The 22,350-nt window shown below is 35.0% G+C and overlaps 1 protein-coding gene across 2 annotated transcripts in view; it reads left to right on the top strand.

Annotated features, from left to right (window-relative positions):
* The window catches only part of LOC124629647 (kinesin-like protein CG14535), a 267,575-nt gene that overhangs the window by 162,841 nt on the left and 82,384 nt on the right, over positions 1 to 22,350 (top strand). Inside the window, exons 1-2 of one of the 2 annotated variants that reach the window (XM_047163146.1) lie at positions 10,314 to 10,435; positions 17,921 to 18,071. The exons of the other annotated variant lie outside the window; for it this stretch is intronic. Of the exons in view, the coding sequence (XP_047019102.1) occupies positions 18,016 to 18,071 (56 nt within the window). The 5' untranslated portion in view covers positions 10,314 to 10,435; positions 17,921 to 18,015. Of the gene's footprint in view, positions 1 to 10,313; positions 10,436 to 17,920; positions 18,072 to 22,350 lie in introns of those variants that run through there. 2 annotated transcript variants of the gene reach the window in all.

A 22,350-nucleotide genomic window follows, 5' to 3' on the forward strand; every position in this document is an offset into this window, starting at 1 on the left:
TAGCAGGAATCTCTTAATTTATAGCCTCGTTGAGATTTGCGGGCCGAGCTAAGAGTTGACGCGGGAAAGTAGGAAAATATGTGGTGACATTTGACCTTGACATTGTGCTTATATTTTATTCAGTTACGAATACTGTAGGACTTGTTATTGAGACATAAACCTCTCTGTCTTGATTCTAAAATATGGTTTAAGGCACATCAGTAATCATACGAACTCAATAGAGAGCAGGTACACTTTGAGTTACGCGGTCATGAGACTTTGCTTTTATAAGAAGTGTAGTGATAGTTTAATAAGACATGATACCATAAATACTAACATCTGGTTCTCATTTCTTTGGGAGTATAATTTTTACCAAAAAATATACTTTCTCCTACATATTCCTTTCTCTCTACACTTGGGCCGTAACACACTGTTATCTACAGACTCATAGTGGGTGAAATAATCTGATTTGTCCATTTGCTGGTCACAGGCACGTAACAAACGGCCCTATGTTCGATTAACACGATTGCTTTCTGTACTTAATTGATGGTACATTTATAATATTAGGATTTAGGGTTATTTTTATCTCATACGCCTTATACTCTTTTGCTATTTTAAACGGTTTTATTTAGCTCACCCAGTTTGTTTTATTCATTCTTGGGTCAAATTTAGTAATTCAAATTTCACCCTCTTCCTGTCAACCGATTAATCTGAAATTTTGTATACACCTTTAATTCCGATGACAATACAATATAGTAATATCAATAACATTGTAAATCCAATATGGCCGCCGGCACAAAATGGCGGATAACGTAGATTTTATCAATCCCATCAATATGGGTATCAAATGAAAGGGCTCAACAAGCAGAATACAATATACTATAAAAAATTGAAATCCAAGATGGCGGCCGCTACAAAATGGCGGATAACGTACGTTTTATCAATCCCATCAATATGGGTATCAAATGAAAGTTCTCAACCAGTAGAATACAATGTACTATATAAAATTAAAATCCAAGATGGCGGCCTCTACAAAATGGCGGATAACTTAGGTTTTATCAATCCCATCAACATGGGTATCAAATGAAAGGTCTCAACAAGTAGAATACAATTTACTATGCAAAATTGAAATCTAAGATGGCGGATAACGTAGGTTTTATCAATCCCATCAATATGGGTATCAAATAAAAGGGCTCAACAAGCAGAATACAATATACTATAAAAAATTGAAATCCAAGATGGCGGCCGCTACAAAATGGCGGATAACGTAGGTTTTATCAATCCCATCAATATGGGTATCAAATGAAAGTTCTCAACCAGTAGAATACAATGTACTATATAAAATTAAAATCCAAGATGGCGGCCTCTACAAAATGGCGGATAACTTAGGTTCATTTGATACCCATGTTGATGGGTCTCAACAAGTAGAATACAATTTACTATGCAAAATTGAAATCTAAGATGGCCACCGCTACCAAATGGCTGATAACAATTTTTTATCAATCCCACCAATATGGGTATCAAATGAAAGGGCTTCACAAGTAGAAAACTGTCAGTAACTCCAGCGGGGCCCAACAGGGCCAAGGCCTGCCTGGGCTGCGAGATTGTTTGAAAGAGTTACCGCGGCCCTGGTACATAAAAGGCCTACGACGGAACAAAACGGTTCTTAGTCAAGAGTCTGGCAGTCCCTCACCGCTGCTGACCCACAGCAGGAGAGGTCACGTGATGATTTTTGGGGTCGTTAAAAAAAAAAGTACCTGGAAGGGCTATGTATTGAGGAATTAGATTGTAATAAATTATCAGGTAAGAGACCGTGTAATAATGATGCACTAAATGAATTAGATAGAATGAGGAATATTCGGTAGGCATTTTCATTAAATACTAAAAACTAGAAAATAAAAAATCGGTAAAAAAACTTTTAAGTTAAACGGTTTTATCTTATGTGCACTGAAAACTAGAAAATAAAAAAATAGTTACTTACCTGTCAACCTACGTAGGTGGTCTTGGTCATATTAGACTAAAATAAAAACGTGGGGCCCCTCTGAAATCCTACCTATGGCAAAGCATATCTTTATACTTTGGTAGATCATGAGCTCGGCGTTCGCTGGTGAAGCCGCTACGGCTGATTTATTGATTGTCAAAATCTCCAGTTACGATTATAGTAAGTCGATGCAATCCACACCTATTATACCTCTAGAAGAAAGTACTACAGCAACAGTTAATGGGCCCCACGTTTTTATTTTAGTCTAATATGACCAAGACCACCTACGTAGGTTGACAGGTAAGTAACTATTTTTTTATTTTCTAGTTTTCAGTGCACATAAGATAAAACCGTTTAACTTAAAAGTTTTTTTACCGATTTTTTATAATTTTTGTTTAACCCATTTGCAACCATCACCGATGTATTTACGCGGTTTATATGTCAAGTATCACATATACCAGCTGGAGTCCTACTTACCCCATAAAACAGGGTGCGTGAACCACCGCCGACGTTACTGATGCATTCCCTCACGCAACATCCGTATGTGAATATTTTATGTGAAAAATTGCAAACGCCGCCGTAATGCTTTCAACGTATGTACTTCAAAAGAATGTTTGTTTACCCACGTTATGAGTGGCGGATCGGTTGATAAATATACATGTAGATGAGAAAATAAAACAGCTATTTGAGATGACCGTGTAAATTTTGATTTCGACAAGAGGTATATTAACATAATAACTCATCACGTAATTTTCAATGAGGGTCAGGTCATATTAAAGTCTGTTTTGCCAAAAAATGGCATTACGAAATAATAATAAGTTAAACGGTTTTATCTTATGTGCACTGAAAACTAGAAAATAAAAAAAACTGTTACTTACCTATAAACCTACGTAGGTGGTCCCGGTCATATTAAACTAAAATAAAAACGTGGGGCCCATTACCTAACCATTGCTGTAATACTTTCTTCTAGAGGTATATACCTAATAGGTGTGGATTGCATCGACTTACTATAATCGTAACTGGAGATTTTGACAATCAATAAATCAGCCGTAGCGGCTTCACCAGCGAACGCCGAGCTCACGATCTACCAAAGTATAAAGATATGCTTTGCCATAGGTAGGATTTCAGAGGGCCCCACGTTTTTATTTTAGTCTAATATGACCGGGACCACCTACGTAGGTTTATAGGTAAGTAACAGTTTTTTTTATTTTCTAGTTTTCAGTGCACATAAGATAAAACCGTTTAACTTAAAAGTTTTTTTACCGATTTTTTATTTGGTGTAAAAGTTACTCAGAAAGAATTATAGCTTATGTCAAAAAGTAATAACATATTTTCAGTTAAAAGTTTTGTTACTCAATCAGTATTATTTCATTTTGTAAAATTTATAATTGTAGTTTTATCTACAAAGAACGTGTAGGTATAGCTATCTGCAATTTTTCACTTATGAACATAGGTACTTGTGTAGCATAAACAGCAAAAACAATTACAAAACACTACACAATAAAGATCGCTAACATTACATTGTCATAACATCTGCACACGAGCTGTTTACGAGCACAATAATCTGGTGTCGAAATTCATTGAATTGTACATCATTATAGTTCGGCCATTCAGAGAATGCGTTCCTGACACGTCGCGATTGAACTGACGACGTAACTACATTCATTGATTATTGATATAATAATGTTGTTTTAATGCTCCTCAATTGTTAAAACGGTAAACAACCAGCAAAAATATTTTTATCGTAACTGCAACGCCATTGCAAAGTTACGTCGTCAGTTCAATCGCGACGTGTCAGGAACGCATTCTCTGAATGGCCGAACTATAGAGGGCCTTTTTTACGCGTCTAAGAGCGCTCTGAAAAAACATGACAAAGATTCTTTGACATATAATTCCTTTGTCTTGTCCTTCAGCATAATAAGGCAGGCGCACACGATACGACTATAAATCTATAGCACGTTATCGCGTCATCCCCCTGTGTGTCGCAAATCCGGGAGCATTTGTTACAGACCCGCGGATTATCGGTTCGCCCCGGGCAAAAACAAGAACCCGGACGAAGTAGTACCCGTGGACATAAATTCGCGACAATGATTCATGATAGCGGCATTCGAAAGTTTTTGCACGAGCGATTAATCGCAGCGACTTTTAGGGAAATCGCTGCAATGCTTAATGTGGGTGCGTATTATTTTAATGACAGTGCTCCGAGCATAAAAGGTGTTTGTGATAAAAACTGTTCACTGATTTAAAGGTTTATCCTTTTAACTTGAGGTATTATATTCTTACGAAATCAAATATCAGACTTGTCGTTTTTGGGGATGACGTTGTTTTTATCTTTTCCAAACTTCGTTGTTTAAAAATACGGAAAAGGCTGATATAGAAAGTGAAACATTAAGGAGTTATCATCTTCATCAGTCAGCAAACAGTCATGGTCAGGGTTTACTTTGAACAATAAAAATATATGTCTCTTTTTCTAAATTTCGTATATGTTTCTAGTCCAAGAGATGATTCTAAAATACACTCTAATCGGGCTCTAAAAAGGTCATACAGCAAGCAAATCTTCCTAATGGCAACAATTGTCAATCCCAACAACTTCATCACCCAACTAATCGAATTACATCCATCCTCTTGCATCCATAAAAAAACATACAAAAAATAAGGCACGTTCCACGCTTTCGACACATGTTTATTGCATTCGTACCCGCAACCGCACTCGCAAGTCTCAAACCCATCCATTTGCCGCGACAGATCAATCACGACTCAACATCAAGACCAGAATAATGATCCCTTCAACACTTTATGTACACTCCATTACAGATTTTCAACCTTATGTTATAAGTGTTAAGGTTGGGGTTTGTGTGACGCTGTTTTGAGTGAAGTAAAGAGGCAATGTGCGTTGTTCCTTTGAGCTATTTAAGCTCGCGCTAAATGATCGACGCGTCATGTTTCTGTAGAACTAGAGAAAATATACAAGTCCAAATAAGATCTGTCGTTAGTGAATAATGGGGAAAATATGTCTGTTGTGTTCCTTATAGGTCGTTTACATTGCGTGAAAGCTCGGCTTACACGATTACGTTTACTTTGACTAAGATGGGTAAGTAGAACGAGAGGAAAATGGCTTGCAGAGGAGTGTTTCTTGTTAGTGCAGTGATTACAATGAAATTAACACGCCAAACTTACTCCTTTTTGGAAGTCGGATGCAAAAAAAATAATAATCACGGCGTCCAAGGAACATTTCGGCGGTGGCTATTCTCATGTAAGGAGATCAGCCAGCTGCGCAGGACTTACTATACTTAGTGCACAAGCATTTTGAATAAACAAATAGTTATTCAACATTGTTAACACCTTTTCAGAAAAGTTTCTGAAGTATTTTTTATTAACCATCTTATCTGCTTTTACAACTATCTCAGAACTAGCGCACCAACATAGAAATAAGAGACTGTTAAGACGAACAAATTGTAAGAGGAAACTATAATTCGTAGCCCGATCAAGTTAACGCAATAACGATTCTGAGGTCAATTCGATCTGAACTGTGGGAAATGATATCTTTCCTTTCCTTTCAGATAATCTCGTCTGACTTGAGTAATTGTAGGATTAAGTGGTATTGAGAAGGTATTATTTAAAACTGTTTGGGCGATGTTGGGACTGATTTGAATACTCTAACGTAGGTAGCTTTGATAGGCCTCAAGTTAACATACTCTTTCCTGAATAGGACCAATTATTTTTCATTGTATTATATGATTGCTTACGGAATCATATCGTTGAAATATCAACGATACAGTCAACAATCTTTTTCTATATGTAATTCTGATATTTCTATGCAAGTTCGGTTTCCTATCATACGCTAGAAATATGGAAGAGTGTAATGGTTCCGCAGAAACCAACTAACCTGACCCGAATTGGACCTTTTTTCTTCAAAATATCAAGTTGACAAAGAATAACTCTTGGTAGGCGCCTCGCGGTCGTATTTATCCAGCGGTTTGCATAGCATTTATCCTCGCACGGCTGAATAGTGGCTCGAGGCGCCTCGGCGAGGCACGCACGCGCCTCGGACGCCTTTTGTCCTCGCCTCAAGTGCAAATAGCCTGGCGTTCTAATTTCAAAATGCCCGCCCTTGAATAGAATGAGCTTATTTTAGATTTTGAATTCAGATTGTCGTGTTTATGCCGATGATTTTTTTCGTAATTATCCGCCTTTATTCCTGGCCAGTACCTATCGATAAGATCCTCTTTAAATTTAATTCAAGTGAAAAAGTTAATGGATAGATACTTTCCACCCATATAACCGAAATATTAATTAATATAATTGCCATCGCAAACCATAATTTTCGCAACATTTATTTTTAATTTGGAACAGTCAATCAAAACCTCAATATGTTATTAATCAACATACCGATATTAATTATTGATCAAACGATGCTCCAAAGGGAGCATTACAATCGCTCAGTGAAATAATTACCTACGTATTAAATAAATATGAAACATTTATGATTGGCGCACATTTTAATTAACTATCAATTGATAATAGCAATTAATTAAAAACATTAACAGTATGTCATATTTATTTCTCAATTTTAAGTTTTATTTTTCATGTAAAATCGCCGCCAGTGTTAATGTTCAGGTAAATGTAAAAAATCGCAACCCTAAAAGTGAAAACCCGAATAAATAAAATTGATTATTTCATTTTAAGCTATGTACTAATATGTTTTTTTTTTATTTTGTTCCAGGTACGGACTTACAGCACTGAGTTTCAATACCAGTTGTATATGCGGGAGATTACAAGACAGAAAAGTTTCAAAAAGGTTTGTACTCAGCTGAATACGACTAATATAAAAATTAATCTTTACCTCGGTGTAGGTACATTTGAATCGAATTCGATAGACTGTTTTAATCAGCAGTTCCACACCTAGGAATAGCTGGCATGCTTGAACACACCCTTATCGTTACTCCTTGCAATTACTACTATAAATAGTGAGACTGTGGCTTTAACCTTATTTAAATAAAGTCACTTTGTAACAACTACTTTCATATCCCCAAAGATAATTTATTTCTGAAAAAACAACTTCAGACATGACTTTCGTACGATTAAAAGCTCCCGTCGCCTATAAAGCGTTCAACTTTAATCTATTCGTCTTTATTCATTACATAAACCGCCAATAAATCTTGCATTCCCACGAGTTAAACTGTATCAAATTACTAGGGAAGGGAGCATCCTAGTCAAAGTATGTTCACCCCTCATATTAAATACAAAGAATTCTTCTACCGTCACGTTTAATACCAGCAAGCGAATTTCAATCTTATTGCGGTGGTGGTAAGTTTATGGGAGATTTTGGGGGTGGTAAAGGTAACTTGGTGGTTATAAAAATCAGTTTCAAGAGTGTTTGAAATGACGTGCTGTTGCATTACAGGGGAGGTCACGTTTTGCCCCGAGGGTCAAAATTAAACGGGTCAGTGGTCAGGTAAATATAATGGAGTAAACAAATTTAACTCGCTTTGATGCACCATTGATATTTATATTATTTCTAGGGGAAGTTGCAGTGGGGGATTTTAAGAGTTTTATTTCTATTATCGTGGGTGGTTGATTTTTTGGTTGTGTGTTATTTGAAATGTTTTATCCCCTTTATTTATTCTTCCAATGTTTTCGAATGCATATAAAAGCTTATTTTTTTTATATATTTCATTTTCTCGTTACATTTGTTTTTGATTTTTCAAGTTTTTAAATGGTTAAAGAACGTGAGCTACCTAAACCATTTAGTAACATTAATATCTACGATGTTAAAGAATATTTTGTTATGCCAATGAATCTATTTAATTCTAGCCAAATTAAGCCAATATTACGTTTCCAATAAGCGCACGCGATCCATTTGTATTCCACGAACAGTGCACTGTCAATTTAATAATTCTAATAGCCCAAACAATCGCTTGCAATAATCCGACATCCAGCAACAAATGACAGTCGGACAATAAAATCATTTGGTCCGATTGTCCAAGCCACCAAACATGGTGCAAAATCTTCGTTTCACATCACTATTGGTACAAAACGCTCAAAAACACTTTGTACATTTCACTGGTTATTGTTAAAGCCAATTAGGACGGTGATACACGGGCCAGGAGCTTTGTGACGTCACTTACCTGCCAACTTCTTGGGCCACAAATGGAATACTAATAGAAACTTTGTGGTACACTATCGTGAAATTAGTTTGGTTTGTCGGCTGCGTCGAATACTGATTGTACCTAGTGTAATGGTTTTATTTGATGATGCCGGAAAATTGGCGTTTTCTGGGAAGTGATAAATTACACTTGAAATGACAAAAAAGATTATTTTTGCTTATGTACCTACCGAAACTACTACATTAATTTACTAATCTCCCTAATGCATCACTCTAGTTTTTGATGAAAAGTGTATGAAAATACGTGCAGTAGTTTTTAATAGACAGATGGATATTGCAAAGGTCTTTGTCATATAATATTTTCCAACACCTACAAAACGAAAAAAAAAATAGAAATTTAAATCAATATTTAACCCTATTCAATTAACTTAGGCGCATCCAAGACCGTTTTTACATAGAAAAGGAGTATAAAGGATTGCAAATGAGTCTCTCCCCCGAGCCTCTTTAATTATAAAGGAGATTGTTTGTCCAAATTCCGAGGGCCACCTCTTTGCTCTAATTACTCGGTAGAAATCTTCCTTTAAACTGTGCAATTAGATTTTTTTACTACTATAGCATACTGTCAACTTTTAGTCGGCTGATTGTTTGATTCATAAGTCAATATAAATATCAATCATCTCCCGAGCATTTTTTCAAGTGTGTTTTCAATGAAAAAAATATCTATAATATAACAATCTATCTATACCTAATATAGGTAAGAGATAATATGAATATTAATGGCAGTAAAAAATTACAAAGATCAGATATTTAGCCGGTTTTAGACCGACTGAAAACTTTGATTGGAATCAATGTTTTATTTTATTTTTATTTGCCCATCATCGGGTTACTATCGGCCAACTATTTAGTCTACAGTTTGCTGGTACGTTTAAACTGTGCAATTAGATTTTTTTGTACCATTACAGTGAGTTGTTCCAGCCTTGGTTTCGGGTTTCAGATTTCGTTTGAAAACAGTTTGACCTTCTAAGGTTTTTTGGTATAATTAGGCGGTAATTAGGAACTTTTTTGCGATGTTCTTTTTTGTCCGAAATTGGTTCAAGTGCCAATTTGGTTATGTAACAGATTATAAGATAGAATGCGTAATACTTATGTTAATCGCTGAAGTTAATCAACTGAATTTTATGCAACCAATGTGAAAACTGTACATATATACAGACTGAGTTACTTTCGCACTTATAATATTACCAAGAATTGAGCTTGAGTCTACTTTATGTAAGAAAAAACTGTATAAAACTACTTATAAAAGTCTGAACACGTAGAAAACAAGTCTGAGCGAAACCAAAAGTTATATCGCATTTGCCCCATTTCCCTTCCATTGGATAAAAATATTCATAGTGTATGTAACCCAAAAATTTCTTCATAAGCCCCAAAGTTAAGCATGACACAATAAAACTAAAACTTTTCCTTTCCTAACTAAATATTCAATACAAAAAGTAAGCCGACTGATTTTTTGCAAGTTTGGCAATTTCTAAGTCCTTGAGGGCAGATTTTGAGCAAACGGAGAGCAAACCAACTTTGATTTTAGTACCAAGAAAAACATTCCAAGTTTAACGTAATGGACGTTCGGAAACAAGGTCCCCGTGATAAAAGTTTCAGAATTGGCTCGGATAGTTCCTTATAAGTGCTGGATAAATAAGTAATCAGTTTCCGAACTGTACTTTAATATTAAAGGTATATTGACTTTGGGAGTTGCGATATTTTTGTATCGTTCACCTTATATAAGTTTAAGTAAAAGTAATTTATACTTAACTGAGTGTTCTGAAATCATTTTGTTAGAAATGATTATGTGAATGTGTGTAAACATAACTAATTATATGGTAATTTAATGGTTGTTGCCTAGCGTTGTACAAATGTAGGAGGAGAATATACTAAAAACACCCATTAATTACAATGTGGTAAATTAATCATAACGTTAATTACTATTAAAACTTGTGATGTGCATGTCAAAAATACAATTCTATGTTTTTTCAATGTTTTTAACAAAAAAACAATATTTCAATCACTAAAACGATTAGAAAATTCATTTGAAGAAATAACTTTTTTAGCAAAAACACCTAGTTTCCCGGAAAATCGGGTTTTTCAACAAAAAACGCGAGCCTGGTACTAGGCGCCCATCGTAGCGAGGAGGTATCGTAGCGAGATGCAGTAGATAATACGCTATGAAACTGAACTTCAGTAGCGCGTCGGCGTTCGACGGTGACGCACGTGCTGCGTTCCTCTCGCATCGCTGTTGTCGTGTTTATTTCGTGTTGTGTAGTGTCACGGATTATTATTTTTTTAATTATAGTGAGTTTGATAATGTTTTCTGAAAGGTTCGTAGAAGTTTCATTTAAAATTAATTTTAAAAAATGTATTTCAAAAAATAATTTTGTGCCGTATTTAAAAGTATTTTTACTATAATGACTACTTCTATTTTAAAGTAATATTTTTGACCACAAATGAGCAGATAAATGGGTATCAATATTAGGAGTTCAGAACCACATGGAGCACGAATGTCTACTCGGATAATTACGTCAATTCCTTCACCATAAGGTTGAATTCTCAGCACCCAAGAAATATCACATCCCGATGAGATAAATATGATTTATTGAAATATTCTAGTGACATAAACTATGACATGAATGGTCTTATTGATTGCATTCGCTTCCTATAAGTGCACCTTATCTGAAAGCGTGTGAATGGAAACTGAAGTTTCTGAGGCTATCAATGAAATTATTGTGACACTGTTTAGTATGTTGGTCTTAGGAATGTGGCATGTTAATTTGTAGAGATGAGAATATTTTAAGCTGCATTTAAGTATTGATCAAATTTTCATCTATCCAAAAATCTACTACGTATTCCAGTCTCCGAACAGCTTAACTACTGAACCGATTCTGGTGAAATCTAAGTTTTGTGTGACTCGACACTCGGTACGTGCTATCTTTAAAAAATATGATACCAGTGAGCATTTTTATAAGATGTTTCTGAATATTTATAGCATCACTTACAATAATTCTAGAGTTCCATTACAACACAAGTACATTATATATTTGCATGAAACATACATAGTACACAGTTACAAAAGGACTTACTCCAGGTTTCTATTATTTGGCATGAAACTTAAATATGACTGGCTTAATGTTTGAATACTCCTTCGTAGCTTGAATTTGTGGAAACCTTAGCTAACCTGAACATATATCGCATGTTCATTGAACCTTTTAGTTCATACAGTACATTCATGCTGAGTCGAAAATCTGCACGATTCAAAGCGTTGTTTATTTTCACAACTCTATGCTTTTAATGTGTTTACATACTGAAAATGAATATGTAGTACGTAACATGAATAGTCATGAAAATAAAATGCACTAAAATAATTTATCTTCCAAATCCTAAATCAGGCCAATTGAAACTAAACATCGAAGCTTTTAATCAAACTAAAACGCTTTTCAGCACTAAATAAAACAAACGTGTAAAACGGAACGCGGATCAATCATTCGAATGAATTCCCTCATAACGTTTACACATTGCATTCCGTTTTACGCAGAGTAATCCCTTATTTTTATTTGATGGCAACAATTATCGTAAGTGCTGTAGTAGGTAGTAGAAAAACGTGGAGACTATAAAATAAGTAATATGTTAAAGGAAATACAGCATGGGTTCCTTTTGAGTTTTCCTCGCAAAATACTCGTAGTAATGAAATGCGGAGGAATGTGTAAATAGTAACTCAGCGTTACCTTGACTTATGTTTACAATTCATAGTACCCTCACCTACCGTTATTTACTTATAAGGTTATTGAAACTGTAATTAAATAATTTAGTGCAATTTATTGTTATAACTGTCTATGTTTTTAATTAATACCTTTTTCAGACTAGGCGTTCTAATAATGGTACGCGTACTCGGGAACAATAATTCAGTACTTACAGTCCACGTGTACAACACTCACGTTGTGTATTCAAAATGTGCTTATATGCGTACGCGTAACATACCTATAATTTTTTCACATTATTTCATGAATTTATTCAGACACATATAAATAAATATACGTATTAAAATAAATAAGTAGATCATACGCACACACAATATGTAACAAACAAACCTATCTTTCACGCACTTAGAACGGCATTTTTCAATAATGTCACCGCTATTTGCAGGTGGCCATTCATTAGGCAGGTGCAATGTCACCTGCTAGATAAAGACCATTAAGTGTATAAACCCACAAGCTGCGTATATCTGCGATATGGCAAGATTAAAGAAATTAATGCTAACGTTTGTATCGTGAACTAGAAATATTAGAATGCAGTTTGATAAAGAATTTTCATAAAATATGAAGTTCATTACTATTTTTTCGAGTTTTAATGAATTTTAGTTCTGTAATTGCAAAGTCTAGGACCTGGTAGTTATTGGTAGTACAATATAAAGAGATTAGTAATTTTGTTACCTAAACTCTTTTTACAATAATAAAAAAAACATTGTTTGCATAGGTACAGTTAAGTACTAAAACTATCTGGGATTACTTAAATAGCCATTAATATCAAGCTAGTTTACCACGCCATGAATACAAAATAAACCTTAAACTCTAATAACCGAATCAAGCACGAAAATAAGTCACGAATCCATTTAAATTCACTTTATCTTTAACTTAGTATACTAAAAAGATTTTAACACAATTTCACGGCTTGGCCACCATTAGTAAGTATACGGTTATATTTTTATTTTTTCACACTTTCAACAACCGTTCGGTACAACTGGCCATATTTCACTGTGAGCTAATAAAAAAAGTAATTTCATGGAGGCATTAAAACTGTTTATAGTTTCAGATATTAGGGCTTACACGCAAACATACAAATGTATACTAAGCCAGATAGGACAGCACAGGATGAAATGTATGTTGTACCAACCCTGTATTTTAGGGTAATACTTAATGCAGATTTAAAAAGATTAAGTTTTTTTTGCACTTGTTAAAAAGTTCCGGCTTTTCCGGTACCGTGTAATGAGGATAGTTTTTAATCAGCAAGACAGATTATACGAGTTTTCGTAGGAATTATTATTTTTTAATTTTACGTGTACGAGGAAATTAAATGTGTAGTCGTCCCTAAGTTTAATTAAGACAGCATTTTGAGAAGCAACTTTAAAAAACATCTACCGATAAAATAAATTTAAAGAAATACGTACATCGACTTAAAGTTAGTGCTACTTTTTATTGCATTTCCAATAAAACAAACGGGCGTAAATCCGTCTTTTTTACGCCTTCCCCATCATGATTTATTTGAACCAACAAAAACGCCTAACCAATACAATCTAGTACGTTTTACGGCATAATTTGAAACAAAGAGAACATCTGAACTGATTAATTAATGTAGCAACTGGTTTACTATGTAAAGAGTGGTCGTAAACCACCCAGTGTGCATTAGAGGCTTACGTTGTGACATACTACTGGATTGTTCGGTGAAATAAGCTGAATAAGTATTGACAGCAACATCGATACATACGAAAAATATTTGCAAGGCTGACATTTCATTACTATTTATCAGCTTAAGCAAAACTTTTTTTTTGCATTATACATTGATTGTCTTCAATAAGAATATTAATGGTATTAAGCACAATTTAAATAAAAAATGTCCCACTAAAAATGCCCACACTTCGTATCCCGATTACAAACGACTAGAAACGCCCATTGCCAAAACAGCAAACATTTACGCGAACAAGTCAGGTACAGTGTGTAACAAAAGTATAATAATAAACGCGATCGTCCGACAACATACGCTAATGAAATTTATAATCCATAAAAGCGGTCCCGTTGTTTTATAAAGTGTAATAATCATAAAGGCACGTCTCTATCGCATGGGCTTATTTAATAATGTGAACGAGTGTACTAAGCTTATTGCCCTTCAGAGAGTTACGAATTGGATGATGCGTGCAACGTTGTTTTTGGGTTTTGGGATACGTAAATATTGAGCGGGCTATTTCTGGGTTTTATTGTACGGGATTAAAGTAAAACGTTTGTACTCTTGTGTTGAGCGAAGCTAAATAAGCAAGCATTTAGAATACGTACGTCGTACATGTAGAATCCATTTATTTTATGCGCAAATGGTTTATCGTGAAGTCTTTGTTAAACTGAGTTACATTGTACTGGGTAATGAGTATCAGCTGTTATTTGAACATCTTTGGCAGTTGTTAAGGGTAGTTTGAAGCCAGAAAGTGTGATAACCAATCATGCCAGAAGTCATAGGGTCAGCTAAGCAGTAGCTTCTTGTAAGATACCGGTTTTCAGCTGTATCTGGTTAGACTGGAAGCCGACACCAACATAGTTAGAAATAGGCTCAGCAGATGATGATTTTGTCACCGCTTTTACAACTACAAACTTCAACACTGTGCCATACCCTGTTGGTAACTTACCTACCTTTCATAGCGTACCTAGATACTTCACACGTTTACAGGAAGGCACTAAACAATCTCCCACGATATTACACAGAGTATTAGCACTGCTTACGTCTCCCCTGCGGCGCCCAACTAAGTTATCATAACGTATTACAAACGTTTCAGATTATATGTGGAGTTTCTAGCGCAGTCTATTGTAAATTGTTCTAAACTTCTCCTAGATTATAAGGTTCGTTATTGTAATTAGAGGAATTATGTAATGCGCTCCACAATTTAGGTACCTAGGTACCAGATGTAAGTACTTAACTACGGCTACTTACTAAGGCCTGCCTAAGCATGAAGGGAAGCTAAATAGTGCAGAAAATAATTTATGGGAATAAAGGAAATTTTCACGATTATGTAAAAGGGTATATGTCATTCACATAATTTTTATGAACACTTTGTTACCCTTAAAACTATGATGCGTTTATAAATGATCGAATACTACATAACGTAACGTAAAAAATCCACAGAATAGGCGAAGAAACTCCTAGATACGTCCTATTTACTACACCCATAATGTGGCCCTACATTTTTCCTAGTTGCTTAGTAATAAAGAGTTCTCATTTTACTTTATTACTTTTTTTGCTTCTACGGCATTCCTCATAAACACCACTTAATTAAAAAACATTTCTCTCCCAGCAAGAAACATGTGTAAGTCATAACAGATTTTTGTCATTAACTGCTATATTAGAACATTCATTCTTACTAAATGCACTTAAGCATTGTATAATAAATCTTTCTGATTTTGACTATCAACTTTTTAATTTGAGTTTTGTGATGTCCATGTATGTATAGAACATACACACACACAAAGTATATCGAACTTCGCTTGCATTTCTCTTTCTCTCTTCGTGCATTAGGAATCTCAAAGTCCAAATAGCAACTCAATTAGCTGCCAGCACCTAATTAATAGTTTCAGCACAAACTTTCGCACGACACCCAACTAAAAAAAACAACCGGAGCTCAACTTGATCAAAACTACCAAAACTAAACAAGAAGCCACGATGAATCGGAACCCACCTTTAGATTCAACTGAAAATTTGATAGGGACCGGCTTTAATTTATAAATTAATTAAAGTTCGTAGCTTTGGAAGACAAAGTTGGCTGTCATTGCGAATGATAAGCAGGATTCATTTGGATTCACCGGGTAGGGGCGAGTGACCCGGGTTAACGAGTCGGTCACTACAGATTTGTCTCTCTAATACCCGGGTATATTTGTGTTTATTTAGTCCTGTCAGGTTGTTAGTCGTTTTTGTAGGCTAGATAAACTGTTAGTGTACTGAGTCCATTTTTGTGGGTATTTTGAGCTAATGATGACAGATGCAGTAGTTGTTTGAATCAAACTTTTTGTAGACCAAATCCTCTTTTATTTTTTTATTAAGTTATCTTTAATGGTATATGATGGTGGTATATATATGGTGGTATGGTATATGATATGATGAAGAAAAATTTGATACTCGTTCATAGATCGTCGGTCAGTACCTACCTACTAATGAATTTTCGTCCCAAAATGAAATCCTCTTCAAAATTTCCCGGCTCTAATACTCAAAGGAGTTTTTAATTTATTCAGTATAGCAAGACATAGTTTAATTATTACGTTGGGCTGCAGTGTGACGCTCGACAATAAAAGCACAAAGCGAAAAGGCTATAAATTTTTAACGTCTTCACGAAACAGCGTTCATTTAGTCCCTTTGAGACTACGTTAACAGTTGCCGGCAAAGCTATTGTGCATTGTCTATCAAAAATCTTGTTGAAGTTCCCGAGAATACTAAACTTCGGATACTTTTGAAGTCCATAAATTGAGGATAAGAAGAAGAATATTTTGATGATGAAAAAAACCATATGTAGGATATGAAAAATACGCAAACATTTGAATCTCTATTAAGACCACCGCAGATTCTGATGTTGATTGTCAATAGCGAAAGACAACTAAATAAACAACTTAATTTAATTCACATTAAAAATCAATAACTTTCATTCATGTAATTACAAACAGCAACTTAATCTGAATCAATCGTAAACCTTTAAAGTATTTACAGTTTGCCCAGTAAATCACGAATAAAGACTTCGACTTTGATTGCTCAATCCGAAGTCAATTCACCATTACTTGTCAAATAAATTCGCAGTCTATCGCTCGCTTTAACGACTTCCATGCTTACATTTTATCGCTTTCAAATTGTAGCAAGCTAACTTCACGGTGTGATCCTGCCTTTATTAATAAGTATAATATGCACTTTATGACTTAATATGAACTTTAATTGTTATGGAATTTATGACTTAGTATGGACTTTAATTGTAATGGAATATTAATGTCGTTGAACTGGAGCTGTTTTATGGTGACCATAAAATTTTCCTTGATTGAGGGTTACGGTAATTTTGTGCTATATTACACTTGCAGTGCGCAGGTTATGGAAATTATTTGATAACTACATAGCATAAATATTATTTTCATCCCTGAAACTGTAAAGTTCTTTGGTGAAAGCCATATATCATTTCTCCAAAGAACTTATTTTCAGTTCATAATTTGAACTGATCACAATCTAGTGACATTAGTAGCATTATTAAAATGAAGTCAATTAACTAAATAATTAACTCTAAAATAACGTATATATGCTTGTGATACAAAGCTTAAATAGAAAAAGCATCCAACAGGAACTCCCAAGAAACAATTAGAAAGTGACTGATACTAAGAAACTGTTTTCAATCACTCCAAATACAGTGAAAGTGTTATTAAAGACATAACTAAGTTAGCACAAACTAAGCGTCATTTGCATTGTTACTAACTAGTTAGAAAATGGCTTCCTAGACCCTCAGTGACTAGTTAAACTAGTTATTTAATAACTTAGACAACTCACAGACTTTACTGTGCAGCTGGGTCGTTTCTTAGTTTAAAAGTGAAGGGTTCTTTGAAAAAAAACAAGTGAATGTCATATTGCCGGACGACAAACGCACCATTGCCGCACCGCTGCCGGACCTACACGAGACGCTCAATTTTAAAGCAACGTAACTATTTAGTAATCTGTGCCTTATTACTTATTTTATACTAGGCAGGTATGTCTCGTAGATGCGGGTCTAATTAGATGATAACTTTGAGTTAATTTATCAGTAACATTGTGACGGACTGTAAAGTGGAAATTATTCGTATGTGTGATGAAAATTTACATCCATAAACTGGCAACAATGTAGAAGACGAATAAGAATCATAGTAAAAACTAAGTGCGTATAAGGAAAAGTTTACACGTTAAGATTACACGGCCCCAATACAAGTATGATTGCTGAATTTATGTCGTAATAACTAAAATAATACGTACAGTTTATAACACTCCTAATATCGATATCCAACTCTGCTCACTCCAAAACACAAACTACAAAAATAACCCTACGTTATCTTCCACAGATGTTCCTAATAACAATTCCTATAGTTTCGGTGCAGTAACTGTGAACTTGAACAATGTTTAGTTATAATGAGTGCAGAAACTGTTGAGTGAAGACATGGCGTCATATAATCATCAGGAGACACAGTCCAGTCCTGCGAAGGAGGTGCCACGGTAAGATAGTAGTGTTGATGACTTTGTTATACCTACCGTATTCTAATCTAGTTATCTACTGCATAATAAACCAACAAGTTTAAGCTGTGCCTCATAAGGTCTATTAAGTTTATATTTTATAAAATGTAGGTAAAACATATGGAAAGCTACTAAAGATTTAAGAATTTGGTTACATTTACTTGAATGCACCAATCTTAAAAATTTACTGGTCCGACTTGCAAAAATATTTCAGTGTAGGTCCGAGGTCGAAACGTCGTGGTGGCCTAGTGGGTAAAGGACCAACCTCTCAAGTATGAGGGCGCGGGGTCGATCCCAGGTCAGGCAAGTACCAATGCAACTTTTCTAAGTTTGTATGTACTTTCTAAATATATCTTAGACACCATGGACTGTGTTTCGGATGGCACGTTAAACTGTAGGTCCCGGCTGTCATTGAACATCCTTGGCAGTCGTTACGGGTAGTCAGAAGCCAGTAAGTCTGACACCAGTCTAACCAAGGGGTATCGGGTTGCCCGGGTAACTGGGTTGAGGAGGTCAGATAGGCAGTCGCTTCTTGTAAAGCACTGGTACTCAGCTGAATCCGGTTAGACTGGAAGCCGACCCCAACATGATTGGGAAAAGGCTCGGAGGATGTAGGTCCGAGGTCGAAAGTATCGAAGAAAGTTAAACTTTTTTTTTTTATGCCAGTGTACTGTTCAGTAGTTCCCGTAGGATGCAGAAGAAACTACTGCAGCTAGTGCTATTATAATTATCGTAAAGATTCATGTGTCCGTAAATTCTATTTGTGATTTATGTTGTGGACAATTATACACAAACAATCAAAAATTACACCAATAAACTTACAAACCCAATTTACATTAAAACAACAAAAATGAAGCGCATTTAAATGTCGATAGCCTGACAATGGTATCAAATGACTTTATCACAAACTGTTGGCTCTCTCATAATATCTGTTGTACTGATAAATTCGTTCAACTCATGTTACTATTTGACATGTGATTGACTATTGTAATTAGTTAATGATGACTTTTTTATTGGTGTTCATTTGTTTTTTTGTTGTGAAGTTGGGTGGTCTGGGGGATTGATTGATAAAATGGTGATGAGTGCTTTGACAATTTATTTTCAATCAATATACAGCTATGACAGACTACGATTTACAGAAAAGTCCACTAAGGCGTTTTCAAACTAACGGTTTATTTGGCTCGGCTATTCCAAGCAACGTCGCACGGTTTGTATGGGCGGTAGTAACCAATTGACAACTACCAGTGCAAAAGGTTTTTATTAAACTTGACGGAATTTCAACGGTATACTTAGAACAGTAGACTGTTCTACTACTGACTGTACTAACTATTGCAATGAAAACATTAAAATTTTCTTCCCTTTATCATCTCCCACTAAATCAACCACCATTTAAATTTTACCACAGTAAAAAAAACCCCTTTTTTTATCCATCCTCACGACCACCATTCTGCTTCTTTCATATAAAACCCGACAAAATCATGAGAGTACAAAACAAAGCGAGCGTGCGAGCTGTAGTGTGAATGTTGCAATTCGTCCGTATATACTCGTACCTGCTCGGTACTACCGGACATTCAATGTTTGGTCAATTTGATGGTGTTACCATTGGTTTGATGGGAAATAATCTCCCTTGTAGTGGGGAAAAGATATCGATGAGTGATTAGTATGGAAATGCCGTTTTTATTTCCGTATTCTTAGGGCCCCATTTGCAAACCTAATAAGTTGGTCCTGTGTTAATTTACCAATACTCTTTTTCCTTTTTTTTCTAATTCTTGAAAAAAAATATTAATTTATATTTTATTTCTAAAATTGGTCTAAAAAAGCCGCGTTAGGAACTTTTCACTTAAAAAAAAATTGATTTATTTTGGAGAATAACAGTAATACGAGTAAATTACTCATGAATCACATCTAGATTGCCTTCATCTCTGTATTACAAAATATTCATACAATTAAACTCGAGTTGTAATCGCAATAGCATCGAGTTACAATAGTGAGGGACGCCCATTTTAGTTCGGAGCCGGATGTAAAATCGATACAATGAACACACAGAAAGATCGCAGACATTTGGTGTACGGGCCGATGAAAAAACGTTTATTATTTTAACGTTCCTTTTCACACAGCACGTTTGTTTTTTAACAAAAGTGATTATTTATTGGAATCGTATGCCTTTGTGTTCGAACAACTGTTAACTTTTTTTAATTGTAACGAAATTGAATTCCGGCTTTATGTAGGTTTTTATTGCAGTTAATTGAGTCTTTTATAAATATGTAATGCACTGTTAAAAAACTATTTTGATTGATAATCACGTTCAATGAAGAATTTCTTTTCGCATTCACATTGGCATGTTTACAAAATGATCAAAATTGTGTTCGATGTAAAATATGTATATACATGGAAGTTTATTCTAATTAAAAACTTCAAAATGCCAATCAAACCTCTTTTCAAAGTACCTAACAATCACCCAACGTATAAAATGACACAAAGCTTGACTACTACTAGCAACAAATTCATCAACAGTTAAGTAATCATGTAACAATTGATGATAGTACGCGCGTGAAATGATTATCCCGTATATTTTATGTAAACTTCAATCAGTATATAATGACAGATTAAATTCCACACATGGTTTAATTATCCATGACAGATTATGTTACATTTTATCACTATGATTTTGGTGTCAACGTTCCGGCTGTATTATTTTCTCATTGGAGTCACCATTATGGGAACATAGGTGAAAAACTTCCCATTTTCAGGCAGAGGCCATTATAACTATTGTGAAAATTACTTCGCTGCATTAAAGTAATCACTCTCTATAAATATGGTCTGATCGTCTTTTATTTAGGCCAATGTTCCCAGCCATCCGATGTTCCAGTTGCGTTCGTAAACGCTTCGTTCTCGCCCTTTCCATTCACACAAACTCCAACGTTTATTTAAAAGTAAATCTAAACAATATAGATGAAAATATTCGTTCAAACTTCGCACAGACGTATTCCTTTGGGATAGTACTGTATAATACGTTTTGTTGCAATGTCGCGTCGGTCCCTCAGCGATGTCGTTGCGTTGCCGTCTCGTACTATCTAAATGTATGCAGAATGATACTTTTAAATTGATCAATTTAAGTCTAGAAGTAACTCTTTGATGGACCTGTTTATTCTCAAAAAACTTCAAAGGAAATGGGAGCCGTGGAAGTGGCTGGTTCGAGTGGAAAACTGTTTCGGTTTTCCAATACTTTATTAAGAAAATCATATTAAGTTACTTTCGCTGTTATTTATGGAATTGAAGATGTCTTGCTGTACGCTTTCAAAGAATGAGTAGTACACAAACAAACTCTTTAGTTTCATATTATAAGTACTTATAGATGATTGGGTATAAAAGTAACAGACACATCACCAACCAGTCTATGAAGTTCTAGTAGTTTAAAAACGATAAATCTCAACTATTACTCACACTCCTCTATCTTACAAAAAACACTCAAAAACAACAAACCGAACGCTCATAAATTCCATTTTTCCATTCTATTTCCCAAAGGAGCACGCCATTAACTCCAAATTGCCGCGAACATCTCAATTACCATAAAAACTTTGGGTGAACTAAAAAATCGGCAAACAAAAGGGGTTTTAAATCAAACAAAATAAAGTTTACCATCTAACTACCGGCGTGCCATAACTCTTCCCGTCGATAATCACACCATAACTTATATAGCTCGTCCCGCGTACCCGCCCGCTAATATTAAAATGGTGTAATGTCCCCGTGATCAGTTTTAAAATGTAAATTTATAGCTCGACGAGACGTGTGCCCAGGATTTATTTCCCCTTCAATATCGTTGAGGTTTTATGATGGAATTTTATTACTTGTATGTAGTGTTTTCGGGGAACTCGATAATGACGCGTAATCGGGTTGCCATGGTGATTAGGATTAAATTGGCGCTTACAGTGACAAGATATTTGGAGCGTCGCTTGTCGTTTATGTTTTCGTACGAAATTGTCTTTTATTAACTAACACAGTAACTTTTCCAGAAAATCAGGCAGATCATTACATACATCGGATGTTTTTTCGGAAAAATATGATGAATAAGTTAAAAATGAAATACTCTCTCACTCTTTCTGGGAGAGAGTGGACCATGAACCGTAAAACAAAAAAAAAATCCATTTACAAAACTCGATTTAGAGCCATATTATTTCTGAAAATGAAACAGTAAAACAACGTTAGCACTGGTTATAGATAACCAGTGCTAACAAGTGCTGCAGTGTAGTTATAGATAACC

Source organism: Helicoverpa zea, chromosome 4 (assembly GCF_022581195.2).
Source record: "Helicoverpa zea isolate HzStark_Cry1AcR chromosome 4, ilHelZeax1.1, whole genome shotgun sequence".
NCBI lineage: Eukaryota > Metazoa > Arthropoda > Insecta > Lepidoptera > Noctuidae > Helicoverpa > Helicoverpa zea.